This window comes from Boleophthalmus pectinirostris, unplaced genomic scaffold, assembly GCF_026225935.1.
Source record: "Boleophthalmus pectinirostris isolate CB_2022bp ecotype Guang Dong unplaced genomic scaffold, ASM2622593v1 HiC_scaffold_16, whole genome shotgun sequence".
Classification (NCBI taxonomy): domain Eukaryota; kingdom Metazoa; phylum Chordata; class Actinopteri; order Gobiiformes; family Gobiidae; genus Boleophthalmus; species Boleophthalmus pectinirostris.
Genome location: NW_026571095.1, coordinates 8,556,819 through 8,572,112, shown reverse-complemented (window position 1 = coordinate 8,572,112; position 15,294 = coordinate 8,556,819). Strand labels below are relative to the sequence as shown.

General features: G+C 40.7%; 1 protein-coding gene across 1 annotated transcript; it reads right to left on the bottom strand.

The window, feature by feature from the left end:
* Positions 1-1,912: 1,912 nt before the first annotated feature.
* Positions 1,913-3,559, bottom strand: LOC110159864 (5-beta-cholestane-3-alpha,7-alpha-diol 12-alpha-hydroxylase-like). Its single transcript, XM_020924471.2, has one exon. The coding sequence runs from the start codon at positions 3,557-3,559 to the stop codon at positions 2,024-2,026; it is 1,536 nt and encodes a 511-aa protein (XP_020780130.2). The 3' UTR covers positions 1,913-2,023.
* Positions 3,560-15,294: the final 11,735 nt, after the last annotated feature.

The following is a 15,294-nucleotide window of genomic DNA, read 5'->3' as shown; positions in this document are numbered from 1 at the left end:
TCTCATATATAATACAGAGAAAAACATTTAGATTTAGATGAAGATGCGCTGACGATATGGCATAACTGAAAGGTGTTATTATCAAACTATAATATCAGTTATATTGTTGATACAGCCTGACTGGATTCATTGTAAAAGAGCATTCCATTTCACTAATCTAATTGTCTCATACTCCTTGCCACATTATTGGTTGAACAGGCTAGCAATGGTTTGGAAATAAACACATGAAATTAACTTAACTAAATGACTTTGTCTCAATCATACATTTTCCTTCTAAAACAGTTTGGCAGTTTTAGTCATAATCATTGCTTGTATAAGTGCACGGCACATTCACACAATTTTTGACACTTACATCCAGCCATGTTCAGAGGATTATTAAAGAGAAAACATACTTTTTAGCTTACCAGTTGATGGTATCTTTTAGTATATTACAATTTCTTCCTGTAATTAATTGACAAAAATGTCCTCCGTGCTTCTCTGCTCAGCAGTCACACAATGACTCATTTTCATCACTACCAAGTACAGACAGGACACCAACATCCTAGCTCCAAAGGCCCTATTGTTTTCCATTCGCTTGGATTGCCATGCCCATGGAATGGGTATGAATGGCTATGATTCCCACCTTAGATAGAAAGTTACAAAACATACTATTTATCAATACTTGCAAAATAAACTTTTTAATTTTAATTGTGTGCTAAATAATATAATAGGCATCATCTCCTAATATTTGTGTAATTCCTCAGGCATCCAGGTATGTTTCAGAGCAAACTTTTAATATCGTAAAATGTATACATATATATGCAACATGGCCTGAACTGACACTTTTCCTGGTTATAGTACTGTGCATATGTACATACGTAAACATTTGATGATCTGTGTGTCTGATAATGTACAGTAAAAGTGGGTCAGTCAAGTAGCAGGGCATGAGGGGGGTTTTGTATTTACAAGGCCTATCTTTACAGAATACAAAGGTTATGTTCAAGGCTAAACGGCACATGGGTGGCATTTCAAACCTGGGTGTACGGTCAGGGCATGCTTATTACATTAACACATTCACTGTACAGGCTTTGGTTCCATAAGCATAACGTCACGGAAGGATATGCAGAAGGTTATAAAGGATTTACATATCACTCCATATCTAACAAAGGACACTAATTGAAAAAAAAAAAAAATTGTAGCCACACTCCCCATTCAGAAACAGAAGAAGAATCGGAAAGGCTTTATTGACATTGTTGGTGAACAAAGCTTCACAAACAAGGAATATGCTTTGGCAATATGACGCAAATATGTAACTTTAATATGAGGAAAAAATAAGCAAGCATAGTCAAATTCTAGTGCAAAACATTTGTAAATCTCCAAGAACTGTCACTTTATTGAATAAGGTTTTGAGAATTTATTTTTAGATTCATAGTTTGACATAAACATAGTGACTGGAAATCATGTCAGCATGATAGCCTGAAACCTATCTTCCATAATCCAATACTGATCCATGTAAGTGTTCCATAGATTAGTGGATCATGATAGAACTTTGTTTAGAAAACCCCAGCTTACTGCTGTACAATACGCTTAGATATGTAATTTTATAATTTTGTTTCCAAAAGTATGTAAAGAAGAGTCATACCTTAAATGAAAAAACAAAATCAATGTAAACTTGGCAGTCTACTCTTCAACAGTGTGTTGCTGGAAAAAAATGACATGCAGTAGTATTACATACAATTCCAACAGGATATGCTTTGATAATACAAGGATAATTTTAGACATTTCTTTCAGGTTATTTTAAAAATCAATCCAGTTGACAAAACGTACAAGAACAAATCAGAATTGTTGTATCACAGGGCAAATACAAAATGTACAACCATGAAATGAATATGCAACATAAGCATGTACAAGTTTGAGTTGGCTAACTAATTGTTGTGTACTTTGTACAAATGTGTTGCTGTTAACAATTGTCTTAAACTACTATTAGACAATACTTTATGTAAATCAACCCCTACTGAAAAAATATGAGAAATATATGCAGCATTTAGTACCTAAGCCTGTAACGAAACTTGACTTCTCTGTCTGGTTGCATGCTTCCAAATCCCCACCGCCTGTGATCGATTTGTGGTATCTTCTCATCTGGATTGATCAGCTCAATGTCAAAGTAGACCAGCATGAGAAAAATAAACTGCTTGAGCTCATTGGTGGCAAAGAAGCGACCAGGGCACATGGACACCCCAGACCCCCAAGGCATGCTGTAGTACTTGACCCTCTTTCCCCCTCTGTAGAAATCTGTTTTCTTGGTACCTTCTGGAGTGAGGAACCGGTCATACTTGAAGGTGTATGGGTCAGGGTGGATTTCAGGGTCAACGTGAACAGAAACATATGGAAAAACAGACATGCGGTCTCCTTTGCGGAGTAAAAACTCACGACCATCAGCCATTTTCAGGGTCATATCTTGAAGGATAGCTCTGGTGAGCATTGGTGCTGCAACAAGACGAAGAGTTTCTTCAACAGCACTGTCTAGAACTGGGGTTTTTGTGAGCATTTCGTAGGTTAGGTCGACTGGAGGGCCACCAGGTCGGACCTCCTGCCCAGACTCCTTAAGAACTTTATCTACTTCTTTCCTCAAAGCCTCCATTGCAACTGGGTCCTTCATAAGGTAGAGAAGAAGCCAAAATGATGAAGGCCCAGTGTTGCCCTGAGATGCCCAAAGTAGTGTAAACATGTATCTGTCTATCATTGAATCTGTCATACCTTCCTCCCTACGCAGACTGTAAGTGTCCCGTATCCAGCCACTAATGTTGTCTTTGCTTCTCATTTTTTTAACGGATAGAGCGTCCCAAAAGTAATGCATCAATCTGAAAGCCTCTTTTCTTCCACTTGGGGGTAGGACACCATAAGCTAAATTAGGAAAAAGCTGGTCATATTTACGAAATTCATTAAACAAGGCTTCCGATTCAATTCTGTCTTTAGCCTTGGCTTTCTCATTATCTCCTTCGGTCTCTGATGTTGCGTTTCCGTACAGAGACAGGTAACCAGCTCTAAACAAAATGTTGTAGCAATAATTAAAAAGTCCATCTTCTGTCCAGGTTTTTTGGTTTGCAGCAGAGCCAAGATTGTGCAGCATGAGATTCTGCAAATTACTCATCATAGATTCTGTCATCATCTGCAGTCCGTGACCTTTGAGGTGCTTCTGACTATTTATGTCATTAATTGTGCGATCATTATCAGAAGCCTTATAGCCAAACACTCTGAAAACTAACTGTTTAGCAAATGCATTAAAGTTCAGTTTTTCTCTGCTTTCTTTCACAAATGCTCCAAATGACAAAGGGTCTTGAAGAAAGGTCACATAAAAGCCACAAAGCTGTATTGTAAAAACATCACCATGTTTTTGCCTCATTCTCTGTATAAATTTGGCAGTGTCCCTCCGGAACTCCAGGACATGACCCAGCCAAGGCATCCAACCTTTATCTAGGGGAGGCTCTCCTGGACGTCTTTGTCTAAAAACCCCCAGAATGTACAATCCACCAAAAATACAGGCAAGAAAACACAGAAGCAAAGGCAGCAGCAGACCCATGATTGATAGCTCTTGTTAGCACAGAGTTACTTGGTCTGAGGATGAGGCACATACATATAACAACTAATAGCTCCTCCCGCTGCATGAGGTACTGGCTTCCTGGAAACTTGAGTCATTGTTACATTGTCATACACTTTCTGTAGAATCCAAGATGCCTGAAAAGTATATTGAAGTTTCAATTTATGTATTTATTGTGGAAATTTCCTGCAAGGGGTTGTTATTGCACCATTACACTATTCTCTCTCTAGTCTAGCAGTAATATCAAAATAGGTGCTGGGCGTTGTTATGTATTTGTTGTTGGTATTATTAGTATTTTCTCTGTAGTTTCTCTGTGCTTACACAACTAATGGAGATCAAAATAAAAACTAAAACATGGTTAGGTATTTACATGCATATTATGGAATTTATTTAACTTTTTAAATTATGTATGTTTTGACCGTAATCTTTGCTTTGTGAAAGCAATGCAGAGGTGGATAGTACTGAATTACTTTTCTCAATTAACCTTTTAATAAAATTGTACCTTCTCAGAGTAAGTTTCAGATGCCCTACTTGAATAATATATTTTACTGAGTGAGTAAGCTTATGACTAAATATTTAGCACTAACAGAGACTTGCACTAACAGAGGCACTGATGTTAAGTTAAACATAATTTATTCAGTTAAAGGATATTATGCACTCTACATCAGAGCAAGCAATGATTTTGCACAAAACCATGAATGCATTGTTCTCACTGCTGACATCATATTGGTGTGAGATTTGCATGTTCTTCCGTGAATCTGTGCAGGTAATCACAAGCAGCTTTGATTTCTCACCAGTCTCAAAAAAGAGTCTGCCTTATTTTCCCACTATGAGTAACAGACCCATATATATATGTGTGTGTGTGTGTGTGTGTGTGTGTGTGTGTGTGTGTGTGTGTGTGTGTGTGTGTGTGTGTATATAAATGCATAAGGCCAAACCAAGTTGGCAGTCACCAAAAATTGCCAAAAGGTGACCTCTAGTGTCTCAACTACCAATTACACAAATGAAGAGGATACACAAGAGAGACATGCATCTAAATCTAGGCAAGGCAAAACTGCACTGAAGTCCAGTCAAGTGGACAAGCAGGCACACAGCACTTTTAAGGTGCGGGTGAGTGGCATGTGTGGGCAGACAGGGCCTCATTCATTTGCCATCTTTGCAAGGTATTGCCACCTGCCACGTGCATTTCAGTTGGATTTTTTAAAACACGAGTGACGTACACGAGAGGCACTTTAGCTCATCCAATCACAGAGCCTGAAATGTCAGAACAGGGCTTCATTTTACAAAGTTAACAGATAAGCTCGGCCAATATTTTTGGGCCAATATGTATGGTCAAAAATTTTCCTCCAAAATATTTAATTTAAATACACTAAAAACTCACCGACAGGATTTCACCACAAACCCGTAAGAGAGCGGCGTAGTCACATTTTCAGCAGTTATCTCTGTTCAAATAAAGCTATATGGGTAGTTCTAGGCTGCTGGTCACCAGAACAAAATATTAGCCTGTGCTGGAGATTCAAGGCCGACATGCTAAAAAGTCCAAATATTAGCTTGATATATTGGTTGGATATATTAGTTAATCTGTAGTGTGCTCCATTCACGTCAAAAAACAATATGGCTGCTAAAAGATAAGGAGAAAAAAAAACATAAAAGGAGTCAGACATACGAATAAAACAACATAAAGGATTTGCTCAAAATCAAAAATCATAGCACCAAACTATTATTTAACTCAGGTAAAATAAGTTCTATATTTTGTTCTGAATGTTAAAAGGAGATGTCCTTCAGATTTGAGAGACACATGACACAAATTAGTGGCTTTGATTGAACCGTCTCATTCAAATAGAACATACAGTAGAACGGACTGACTGGTCAGGCAAATGCCTCACATCTGTATAAAATTGACTTCAATTCAGCTCTGCTACGCTCTGGTTGCTTGGATCGCGCCAATCTCCTCTCCACTAAAATGGTAATTGTATGTATATGAGTGCTGAATGAGAGTGAGGCGTCAAGCCATAAACCAAGATACATTTTTCAACAGCTTTCATTGATGATGAATCAGTAAATGTTGAATTAATTTCATTAACAGAAGAGGTGTGTGTGTGCGTGCATGCGTGTGTGTGTGTGAGAAATTAAGCTAGTCTCTTATTATACAACTTATAGCTCAAGTTTAAATTTTGTCTTATTTATTTAACTTATTGGTCAAGTGTTCTTGTGCAAAAGATGAATCAGAATGATTCCCTCTTTCTCCTACAGCTAATGTGTATGAGGAAATGTTACCATGAGACGCATGTGTATGATAGAATCTCACCACAACATGACAACATGTCCTAGTCAAAGCAAAGTCTCTTGCTTCTGACATCTGTGCTCATGTCACAACTTGCAGTACTTGCCTGGTGCTCTGCCCCTTGTTGTGGCAGTGTCATCAGTCAATGTTATAATTTATATATTTTCAATTTCCAATAACAGATTTTCTTTGTTTTAATTAAAAGTGGCTCAAGTTTCCAACAGAATGCAATTATTATCAGCATTATGTACAATAATAATAATCATACATACATACATACATACATACACATACTGTATATACTTACTCATGGCTCACTCTGTCTCCCTCTGGTGGTCAAAGCTCATGTTACATGTGTATATCCCTCACTTAAAATTGCTCAAAACTTGCTGGGAACGTCTCCAAACAACCTCAAACAACCCAAGATGTACATATTAGAGATTTTTTTTTGTCATTTGAAGGCAGACTGAGTCATTGCCTTGCTGGTTTCCAAACAACCTCAGACCAACTCAGATGTCCATATTAGAGCAGAGGTTGTCAGCAGGGGGGTTGTGGAGTTACTGCAGGGTGGTCACACATTTTTTATTTTTTTTTTTTTTTGAAAGATGACAATAAACTTGTTTTCAGTGGGTTCATCATTCCCTCGTCTCTTGCTCCCTGTCAAACTGCAAATACATCTGTCTGGATTTTATTGTTTCTTCTTAAGGTACATGTGAAAAGTTCCGGTACAGCTTCACTTTTACGCACAGCGGAACTTAACCCTCTAGGTGCCACTGTCGATTTAAGTTGAAAAGATGACGCGCTGAATAAAACGGCTGATTTTGCTATATAGGATGTCAAATTTCATTTAAGTTCCCCTGCTACATGTCAGACATATAATATTACATCCCCGACTCAGAATACCACCGGACTTCTATACAAAATAAAGTTAGAGTTTGTTGAATTAGCACAAGCGTGGTTAGTTTGCAAGCGGAGCTAGTCTGTGTGTGAGCCAATGTATCAGAGTGATATTATCAACTTGCCAGGCAAGCAATGGCTGTTGAAGGGAAACAGTTTGAACGGAGGTTTGCAGTCACATAGATCTGATTCCCTTTTGCATTCATGGAGTTCACAAACAAATTTCTCGAGCCGTTTTCCAGTATTAGGACATCTAACAACCACACAATTACAATGTCCGAATCCCAAAACTAAAATATGATAATATTGAAACCAGAAACAAAAGTGACAGGGTTCAAAAGACTAGAAAAGACAAATATGGTGGTTTGATGATGCATACTGGGAAAATCCTTCCCAGTATGCACTGCGCAATGACCGGAAGTCTGAAATTCTTGATGGATGTATTATATGATATGAACGGGAGCATTTTGGAGAAGGGGGGGTTGGTTGGGCTTGTTAACATTTGGGTGGGCCCAGGCTCGTACAGGGAGGTGTTACAATCACGCATTTTGGGTCAGTAGAAGTTGAAGACCGGGAGGGGGGGGGGGGCCTGGCCTGGTTGCACATATTGCCAGTCCAAGTTAGGTGTTACATTATCTTTAAGCAAATTCCACAATGGCCGCTCCTCTAGGCTTCATATAGTCCAGAGAGGGACCATGTAACATGGCATCTTGTAGATACTTGCAGATATGTCCAAATAATTACCCTACTAGCATCAGGATCTGCAGCAGATCTGCTATCGGTCCACCAAATCCGCACCGTAGTCCACCAGCTTTGTGGAATTGCTGCGTATTTGTTCCGTATTCACTTTCTGACTGTTGCTAAACCTAACCCCTTGGGTAGCCTGCTGTTACAGAGAGAATCTGCAGTTAAATAATCTTAGATCCGTACTTTTAAAACAACACTTGTTAAATTTGTACGATCAATGCATTGATCCGCGGCTAAACCGGTTTGGATTCGCTGTGCGGACACACCATTGACTTATTATTGGGTCCTGAAAGGAAAGAAGCAGCACCCACTTGTTGTCTGAGGATTTAAATGTAAATAATTGTTTAAACGTTAATTTTATTAGCCATCAAAACTTCCGGCAAGATGGCGGACTGAGCGGGGGACCTTTCAAAGCTCTGAACAAAGTTCCTCAAAATAGCTATATCAAAGAACGGACTTTCTCAACAGAAAAGATTGGTTTGACGCTTAAAAGACTTTTTAAAAAAAGAGACGTAACGGATCCGAAAAAGCTAGCTGCGGGCTTGCCCATCACGACTACGCTGCCATGGAAACCACTTGCGCCGGACCAGAAAAGCGGCAACTTGAATCTCCACCACTCAAAGGTGCTCTGGGCAAAAGGACAAAACCCAATGAAAACTCATCATTTGAAGCCATAATGTCGGCAATAACTCAGCTGACTGTTCGTTTTGAGAAGCAAGAAGAAGCTTTGAGAGAGAACAGCATCATCGTCAGTAGTCTGGCTAAGTCACTCGAATTTCACGCCGCGGAGCTAAAAGACTGTAAAGGCCAAGTGTCCGCGCTAGAAACAAAAGTGGAGATATTGGAAAAGGAAAATCTGGTTTTGCGTCAAACAACAACAGAACAAGAAAGTTACAGCAGGCACTGGAACTTAAGAATAAAGGGAATGAAAGAAAAGCCGAATGAAAATATACGAGAGAAGGTGGTCAACCTTCTACAGAAAGTGGCACCGCACTGGGCGCGGATCATGGAAGAGGCTGTGGACACTGTTCACCGCAACGGGAGGAAGGAGGAAAAGAGGACGCGCCCGGTAATCATCCAATTCGTGAAGCGACAGCACCAAGTTGGCATCTGGAAACTGACCAAGGAATCTACTATCTGTAAAGAGGCCGGGGTTCACTTTACGGAAGATTTAACGGTAGCGGCCAGACAGGCAAGAGAAGTGCTGTGGCCGAAGATTCAAGAAGCGAAAAAAGCTGGCAAGAAGGCGTACTTTCGAGGGCCATTCGGGTTCATAGACGGTCAGAAGATCTAAATGAACACGCAAAGGAACACAGGGCTTAACATCATTAAAGGGAAAGTTGGTTAAAACTTAGAGGAACGGTTCAAATGTTTAAAAGGTTCAACCACACACACACACACACTCATTTACTGTTTATAAAAACTGTTCTTTACCTGGTTGAGGTAAATATCTTGTTTTATTTATGCTTCATTTAAAATCTGAATTTTTGTTTATTTCACTAAATGCAAGAGGTCTTAAAGACAATGTAAAACGTAAAGCTATTTTTCTGTATTGCAAAGGACTTAAAGCACATTGTGTTTTTTTTACAAGAGACACACTCCTGTGAAGAGGATGAATCGTTTTGGAGAAACCAGTGGGGAGAGAAGATTTACTTTTCACATGGCACCAATCAGTCTGGAGGTGTGGCCATTTGCTTACAAAGATTCCCAGGAGATGTGGTAACCTCTAAATGTGACAAAAATGGACATTGGCTTATACTCCTTGTTAGCTTGGAAGGGTCACTGGCAATTTTATTAAACATTTATGGCTACAATAATTTACAACAAAACAAACAGCTGTTGAATGATATTGCAGACATAATTCATAATTTCAAACAAACCTACAATATAGATTTCACTTTATTAGGTGGGGATTTTAATATTGCACCGGACGAATGGCTTGACAGATCCCCTTCATTCTATAATGACCACCATTATAATGCTGTGTTTAAAGAATTTATAGACGGTCAATCTCTTACAGATGTATGGAGAGAAAAAAACCCACATGCTTGTCAATTTACATGGATAAAACTTAATGGTGGGGCAAGGTCAAGAACTGACTTTTGGTTATCATCACCTGAAATATTAAATTTCATTGAGACAGTAGAAATAGCTGCAGCTCCTTTAACAGACCACTGTCTAATGAAATTAGTTCTAAAACCTAATTTCAAATCCAGCCACAACAAAAGCTATTGGAAATTTAATTCAGATTTGTTGCTAATCGAAGAATTTGTTAATGAAGTTGTAGTGGACCAAACAGAAAGGCAAAGACAAGGTATAAAAATAAATTTAAATTTAATAAAGCCAAAAAGATATAATTTAACAAAGGCTCAAATTAGGCAAATTATTAACAAAAAAGCTGGGCCCAACTGGGGTAACTCAAAATCAAACTGAACAGAACAAAACTAACCCAACCAGACAAAGGAACAGGTGTGTTTAAATACCTGAGGACCAACTAAAGCTAAACACAAGAGGGAGGAATTACACTAACTAACTAAACCAATAACTTAATCAAAGTAAACAAAAAAGCAAATAATTATAATACAGAAAATAAGTGATAATAATGTGACCTTAACACAAACTAAACAAATTAACTAAATAGTGCTCCCCCCCTTTGCTGAGTTCTGATGGTCTCTCCCAGGGTCCTCCGTCCGGTGCTCAAAAAAACAAAAAGAATAAGTGTAAGTAAATTAGACTTATATTAACTAAAATGCATGCACTCAAATTAGAACATAAGTCTAAATAACGGAATTAAATTATGTGTAGTGTAATTAACTTAATGTAAATAATAATGAAAATTAAATAATACTGACACTATGGAGTGGTGGCAGAGGTATCCACCACACACTCCCCCTCCTCTGAAGGCTCACTCGCACAGCGGGACAAGTAGTCAGCAATGGCATTCTGCTTGCCCGGGATGTGCTGCACCTCGAACTTGTAGGGTTGCATGGCCAGGTACCAGCGGGTTATTCTGCCATTTGTGTCCTTCATCCTCTCCAGCCATTTGAGTGCTTTGTGGTCAGTTTCAAGGACAAACTGTCTTCCCAGGAGGTAATAGCGTAGTGAATCAAGAGCCCATTTAATTGCCAGGCATTCCTTCTCAATGGTGTAATAGCGAGTTTCTCTAGGGAAGAGTTTGCGACTGATGAAGGCAATGGGATGGCGGTCTTGTGGGGGCCCCTGAAGCAGCACAGCACCAAGCCCCTTGTCTGATGCATCCGTCTGTAGCACAAACTCCTGCTGGAAGTCAGGACAGTGGAGCACAGGGTCTTCACTCAGAGCCTGCTGGATGTCTTTAAATGCCTCTTTGGCTTCCTCCGACCACAACAGTTTGTTTGGGCCTCTGAGACTGGTCATGTCTGTAAGCAAAGAAGCTCTGGCAGAATAGTTAGGTATAAACTTATGGTACCAACCTGACATTCCCAGGAAGGACCGGAGTTGTGTTCTTGTCTGTGGGAGGGGACAGGACTGGATGGCCTCCACTTTCTGAACTTGTGGCTTCACCACTCCGCCTCCAATGACAAACCCCAGATATTGAGTTTCTTTTTTGGCAATGGCACACTTGGCTGGATTTACTGTTGGTCCTGCATTCTGGAGACACTCAAAGACAGCTTTTAGATGTTGTAGATGTTCTTCCCAGCTGTGGCTGTAAATAATGATGTCATCCAGATATGCTGCTGCAAAGTGCGATAGTCCATTGAGTACCTTGTCTATAAGGCGTTGAAAAGTGGCAGGAGCCCCATGAAGTCCAAACGGCATCACCCGGAAGTTGTAGAGACCCCATGGCGTCCTGAAGGCTGTCAGCTCTCTGGACCTGGAGGAGAGCGGGACCTGCCAATAGCCTTTGGACAGATCAATGGTAGTGAGATCTTTGGCCTTCCCCAGTTTCTCTATCAGTTCATCAATACGGGGTGTTGGATAGGAATCAAACTTGGATATTGAGTTTAAGTAGCGAAAGTCAATACAAAACCTAATTGTGCCATCTTTTTTGGGGACGAGTACAATTGGATTGCACCACTCGCTCTGACACCTCAATAATGCCAAGAGACAGCATTAGTTCAATTTCCCTTTTAAGGGGTTCAAGGAGTCTCTCTGGTATGCGGTAACTCATTCGTTTTACTGCTGCATCTTCTTTCAAGGCAATGTCATGTGTTATTACAGTGGTATAGCCTGGGTTTCCCTGAACACCTCAGATGAACAGATATCCCTCAACTCAGACCTTTGATTTTCTGTCAGGTGGTCAAGACTGGGTACTGAAGTTGCCGGAACAGGCAGATACTGCTCCTCCAGGTCCTCATCCTCTACATTTTTGATGTAAAAGGAGGCTTGTTGGTCTTCAGGTCTGGAGACCCATTCCTTTAACAGGTTTACATGGAGAACCCGGGTAGAGCGGCTTTGATCTGGAACAGAAATTTTATAGGTTGTTGGTCCCAATTTCTCCGTTACCTCATAGGGGCCCTGCCACTTTGCCAGCAGCTTGCTATCCTCCGACGGCAGCATTACCAGGACCTTCTGACCAGGCACAAATCCCCGCTCTCTGGACGCAGCGTCATACCAGGCCTTTTGTTTGTGCTGGGAGGTCCTCATGTGCTCCTGGGCAAGAGTGGTCATCTTCTCCAGCCTCTCCCGCATCTGGAGCACATAGGAAACAACATTCACAGGTTCTTTGTTAGTTCCCTCCCCCTCCCACAGTTCCTTTAGGATTGTCAGGGGTCCCCTCACTTCATGACCAAACAGTAGCTCAAAAGGAGAAAACCCTGTAGAGGACTGGGGAACCTCTCTATATGCAAACAAGATGTATGGGAGCCATTGAGCCCAGTCTGAGCCGGTTTCATTTACAAATTTCCGTAGCATCTGTTTAAGTGTTTGGATAAACCTTTCAGTTAATCCATCCGTTTCTGGATGATATGGTGTTGTTCTCAGTCCTTTGATACCCAACAACTGGTACACATCTTTCAGAAGTTTTGACATAAAATTGGTACCCTGGTCTGTGAGTATCTCCTGAGGAAACCCCACTCTTGAGAAAAATTGCACTAAACAGAAGGCTACCATTTTTTCTTTGACAGTTTTTAAGGGGAAAAACCTCTGGATATTTTGTTGCATAGTCCATTAGCACTAGCATGAAGCGGTTACCCGATTTACTTTTCTCCACAGGTCCAACAATGTCCATGCCCAAGCGCTGAAATGGTGTACTCACAATTGGTAGAGGGTGGAGCGGAGCTTTTTTGGGAAGTCTGGATGATGTTTTCTGACATTCTGGGCAGCTCCTGCAAAACTGTAAACATCTTTACGCAAGCCAGGCCAGAAAAAACTGCGTTTTATGTGGGCAAAGGTCTTATGCTTCCCCAGGTGGCCAGCCCAGGGAATAGCGTGGCCCAATTTTAAAACAATTTCTCTGATTCCGGTACTATGAGCTGTTTTGTTAACCCCTGTTGTCTGTAGAGTATGCCATTTTGAACGCAGAAATCATTGTTATTGGTTTTAGCATGCTGAAAGTACTTAGCAAGCTTTACATCCTGGTGCTGCAGTTCTATAATATTACCAGGTATTTGGAAATCTCGCTGTACCTCAAGCTCTGGTGTGTCAGGAGTAGCCACCACGGTGCCTTGGAACTTCTCCACCTCCGCTGTCTCCTGGATTTGCGCTCTTTAGTAGTTTGTTCTGTAGAAAACTCAACATTATAGAAAGGCAGAGTGCTAAGGTCTGAAATAATGTCCTTTGATTGCTTTGCCTGGGCCCGGGTGAGGGCTACATTGCACATTTGAGTAGATTGTAGCAGGTCAATTAACACAGGTAAATCACTGCCCAAAATGACCGGGAACGGCAGGTTATCCACTACCCCAACATTGAGCAGGTAAGTCTGTCCTTTTACGGTGATATAGATATCAGCTGTAGGATATTTCTTTTCATCACCATGGACACAGCAGATTGGAACGGTCTCACTGCTGCAGACAGACTGAGGTGACACACCTGCGCTGAACCAGGGTCTGTGTACTTCCTGTATCGATCAGTGCTTTGAGCGGATGTCCATTGAGCTCCACAGGTGTCTACTTTAATGCCTGCTTTACCGCTGCCCTCTGCAGTTCTTCCCTGGGCACAAAGCACATCTGGGACAACTTAACAGGATTTTGCGGGCACATTGGTTTAATATGACCCTCTTGTCCACATAAATAGCAGATTGGTTTTCTACCATTGAATTTTGATGTGTGTGATTTTTCCCTTGCGGGGGGCTTACCCACACTTGGAAACTCTTGGATTGGAGGTTGATTGGACGGTTGAAAGCGTTCATCCTTCCAATTTTTGTAAACCCAGGACTGGTTCTTCCTCCTAGCAGCTACGAACATGGCAGCCAGTGAGGCAGCCTCCTCAGCAGTCTTTGGGTCATGCTCCTTTATCCACACCTGTAGTTCTGTTTATAACATCCTCAAATATTGCTCAAGGATGATAATTTCATTAATTTGGTCCACTGTTTTACCCCTTGGTTGCACCCATTTACCATACAGCTCCTTTAATCTTATGTAAAGCTCTTTTGGAGTTTCTTCAGGCTCCACATGAAGAGAGCGGAATCTTTGCCTGTAGGTTTCACTATTAATGTCATACTTCTGTAAAATTGCAACCTTTATATCGTCATAGTTCATAGACAAATCTACATCCATATGAACAAAGGCACTTCTTGCTTTACCTGTTAACAATGGTATTAAGTGAAAAGCCCAATCTGTTTTTGGCCATCTACAGGCATTTGCAATTCTCTCAAAAGTAATTAGAAAATGTTCAATATCATCGTCTTCACTCAACTTTTGTAACTTAGGTGCATTGTTAAAATATGAAGGAGCATGACCAAGATCACCTGGTTGGCTGTGTGAAGGTCCAGGCTTCAACAGTGGTGTAGGCCTCAGTCTAGCTGTAGTTTGGGCTTGAGTTTCCATTTTAAGCATACTAAACTGCTGTTGAAGCTCCTTAAATTGTTCTTCCTGCTTGGAAACCTCCCTGTCCCAGTAGGCCTCCTTTGCTTTTTGGTGACCTATATGGGTTCTTAGCAGGTCTGCTAGGTCGGCTAATGCACCTTTAAATGTTTCAGAGGAGTCATTGCGCCCCTACTGGCCAACCATGAAAAATGCCCAATATCCGTAATATACTGTTTTTGTTTACAATCATGCATAGAATTTAATCCCCGACTTTGGTACAAATCCGACAATGTTGACGTTTCATGTCAATGCTAGGGGGCGCTATAGTGTTCACTTTTCATATGTTTTATAGTGTATTATATTCAGACTGAGATCACACATTAGTGATTCAAATTTCAGCACGATCGGACTAAGCCTGTGTGTGTAATTATTTTTTAACTATTTTTTGGGGGGTAGTCTTTGCGCCCCTGCTGACCAACCGTAAAAAATGACTTTTTTGCTTGTAAACATGCATAGAATTTAATTCTCGAATTTGGTCCAAATCCGATAATGTTGATGTTTCACGTCTATGCTAGGGGGCGCTATAGAGTTCACTTTTATTAAATTTCATATTTCATCACATTCAGGCCTGGATCACGCAATTGTGATTTGAATTTGAGTTCTCTAGGACAATGCCTGTGGCCGTGACAGGTCACAGAAAAAGCAGGAAATGAAGGCGTTTATTCGCCGGCGTGCTACGGGCGAACTGTAAGGAGTATCCCAAAAAACTTTGGCAACTTCTGTGAGTTCATGTCTGTAGATGTGACATGTCAAATTTGAGCTAATTTGGACCAAACCCCGGGACT

What these genes read in the sequence shown, in the direction of transcription:
- LOC110159864 (XM_020924471.2), bottom strand. Translation starts at nt 3,559, where the DNA reads ATGGGTCTGCTGCTGCCTTTGCTTCTGTGTTTTCTTGCCTGTATTTTT.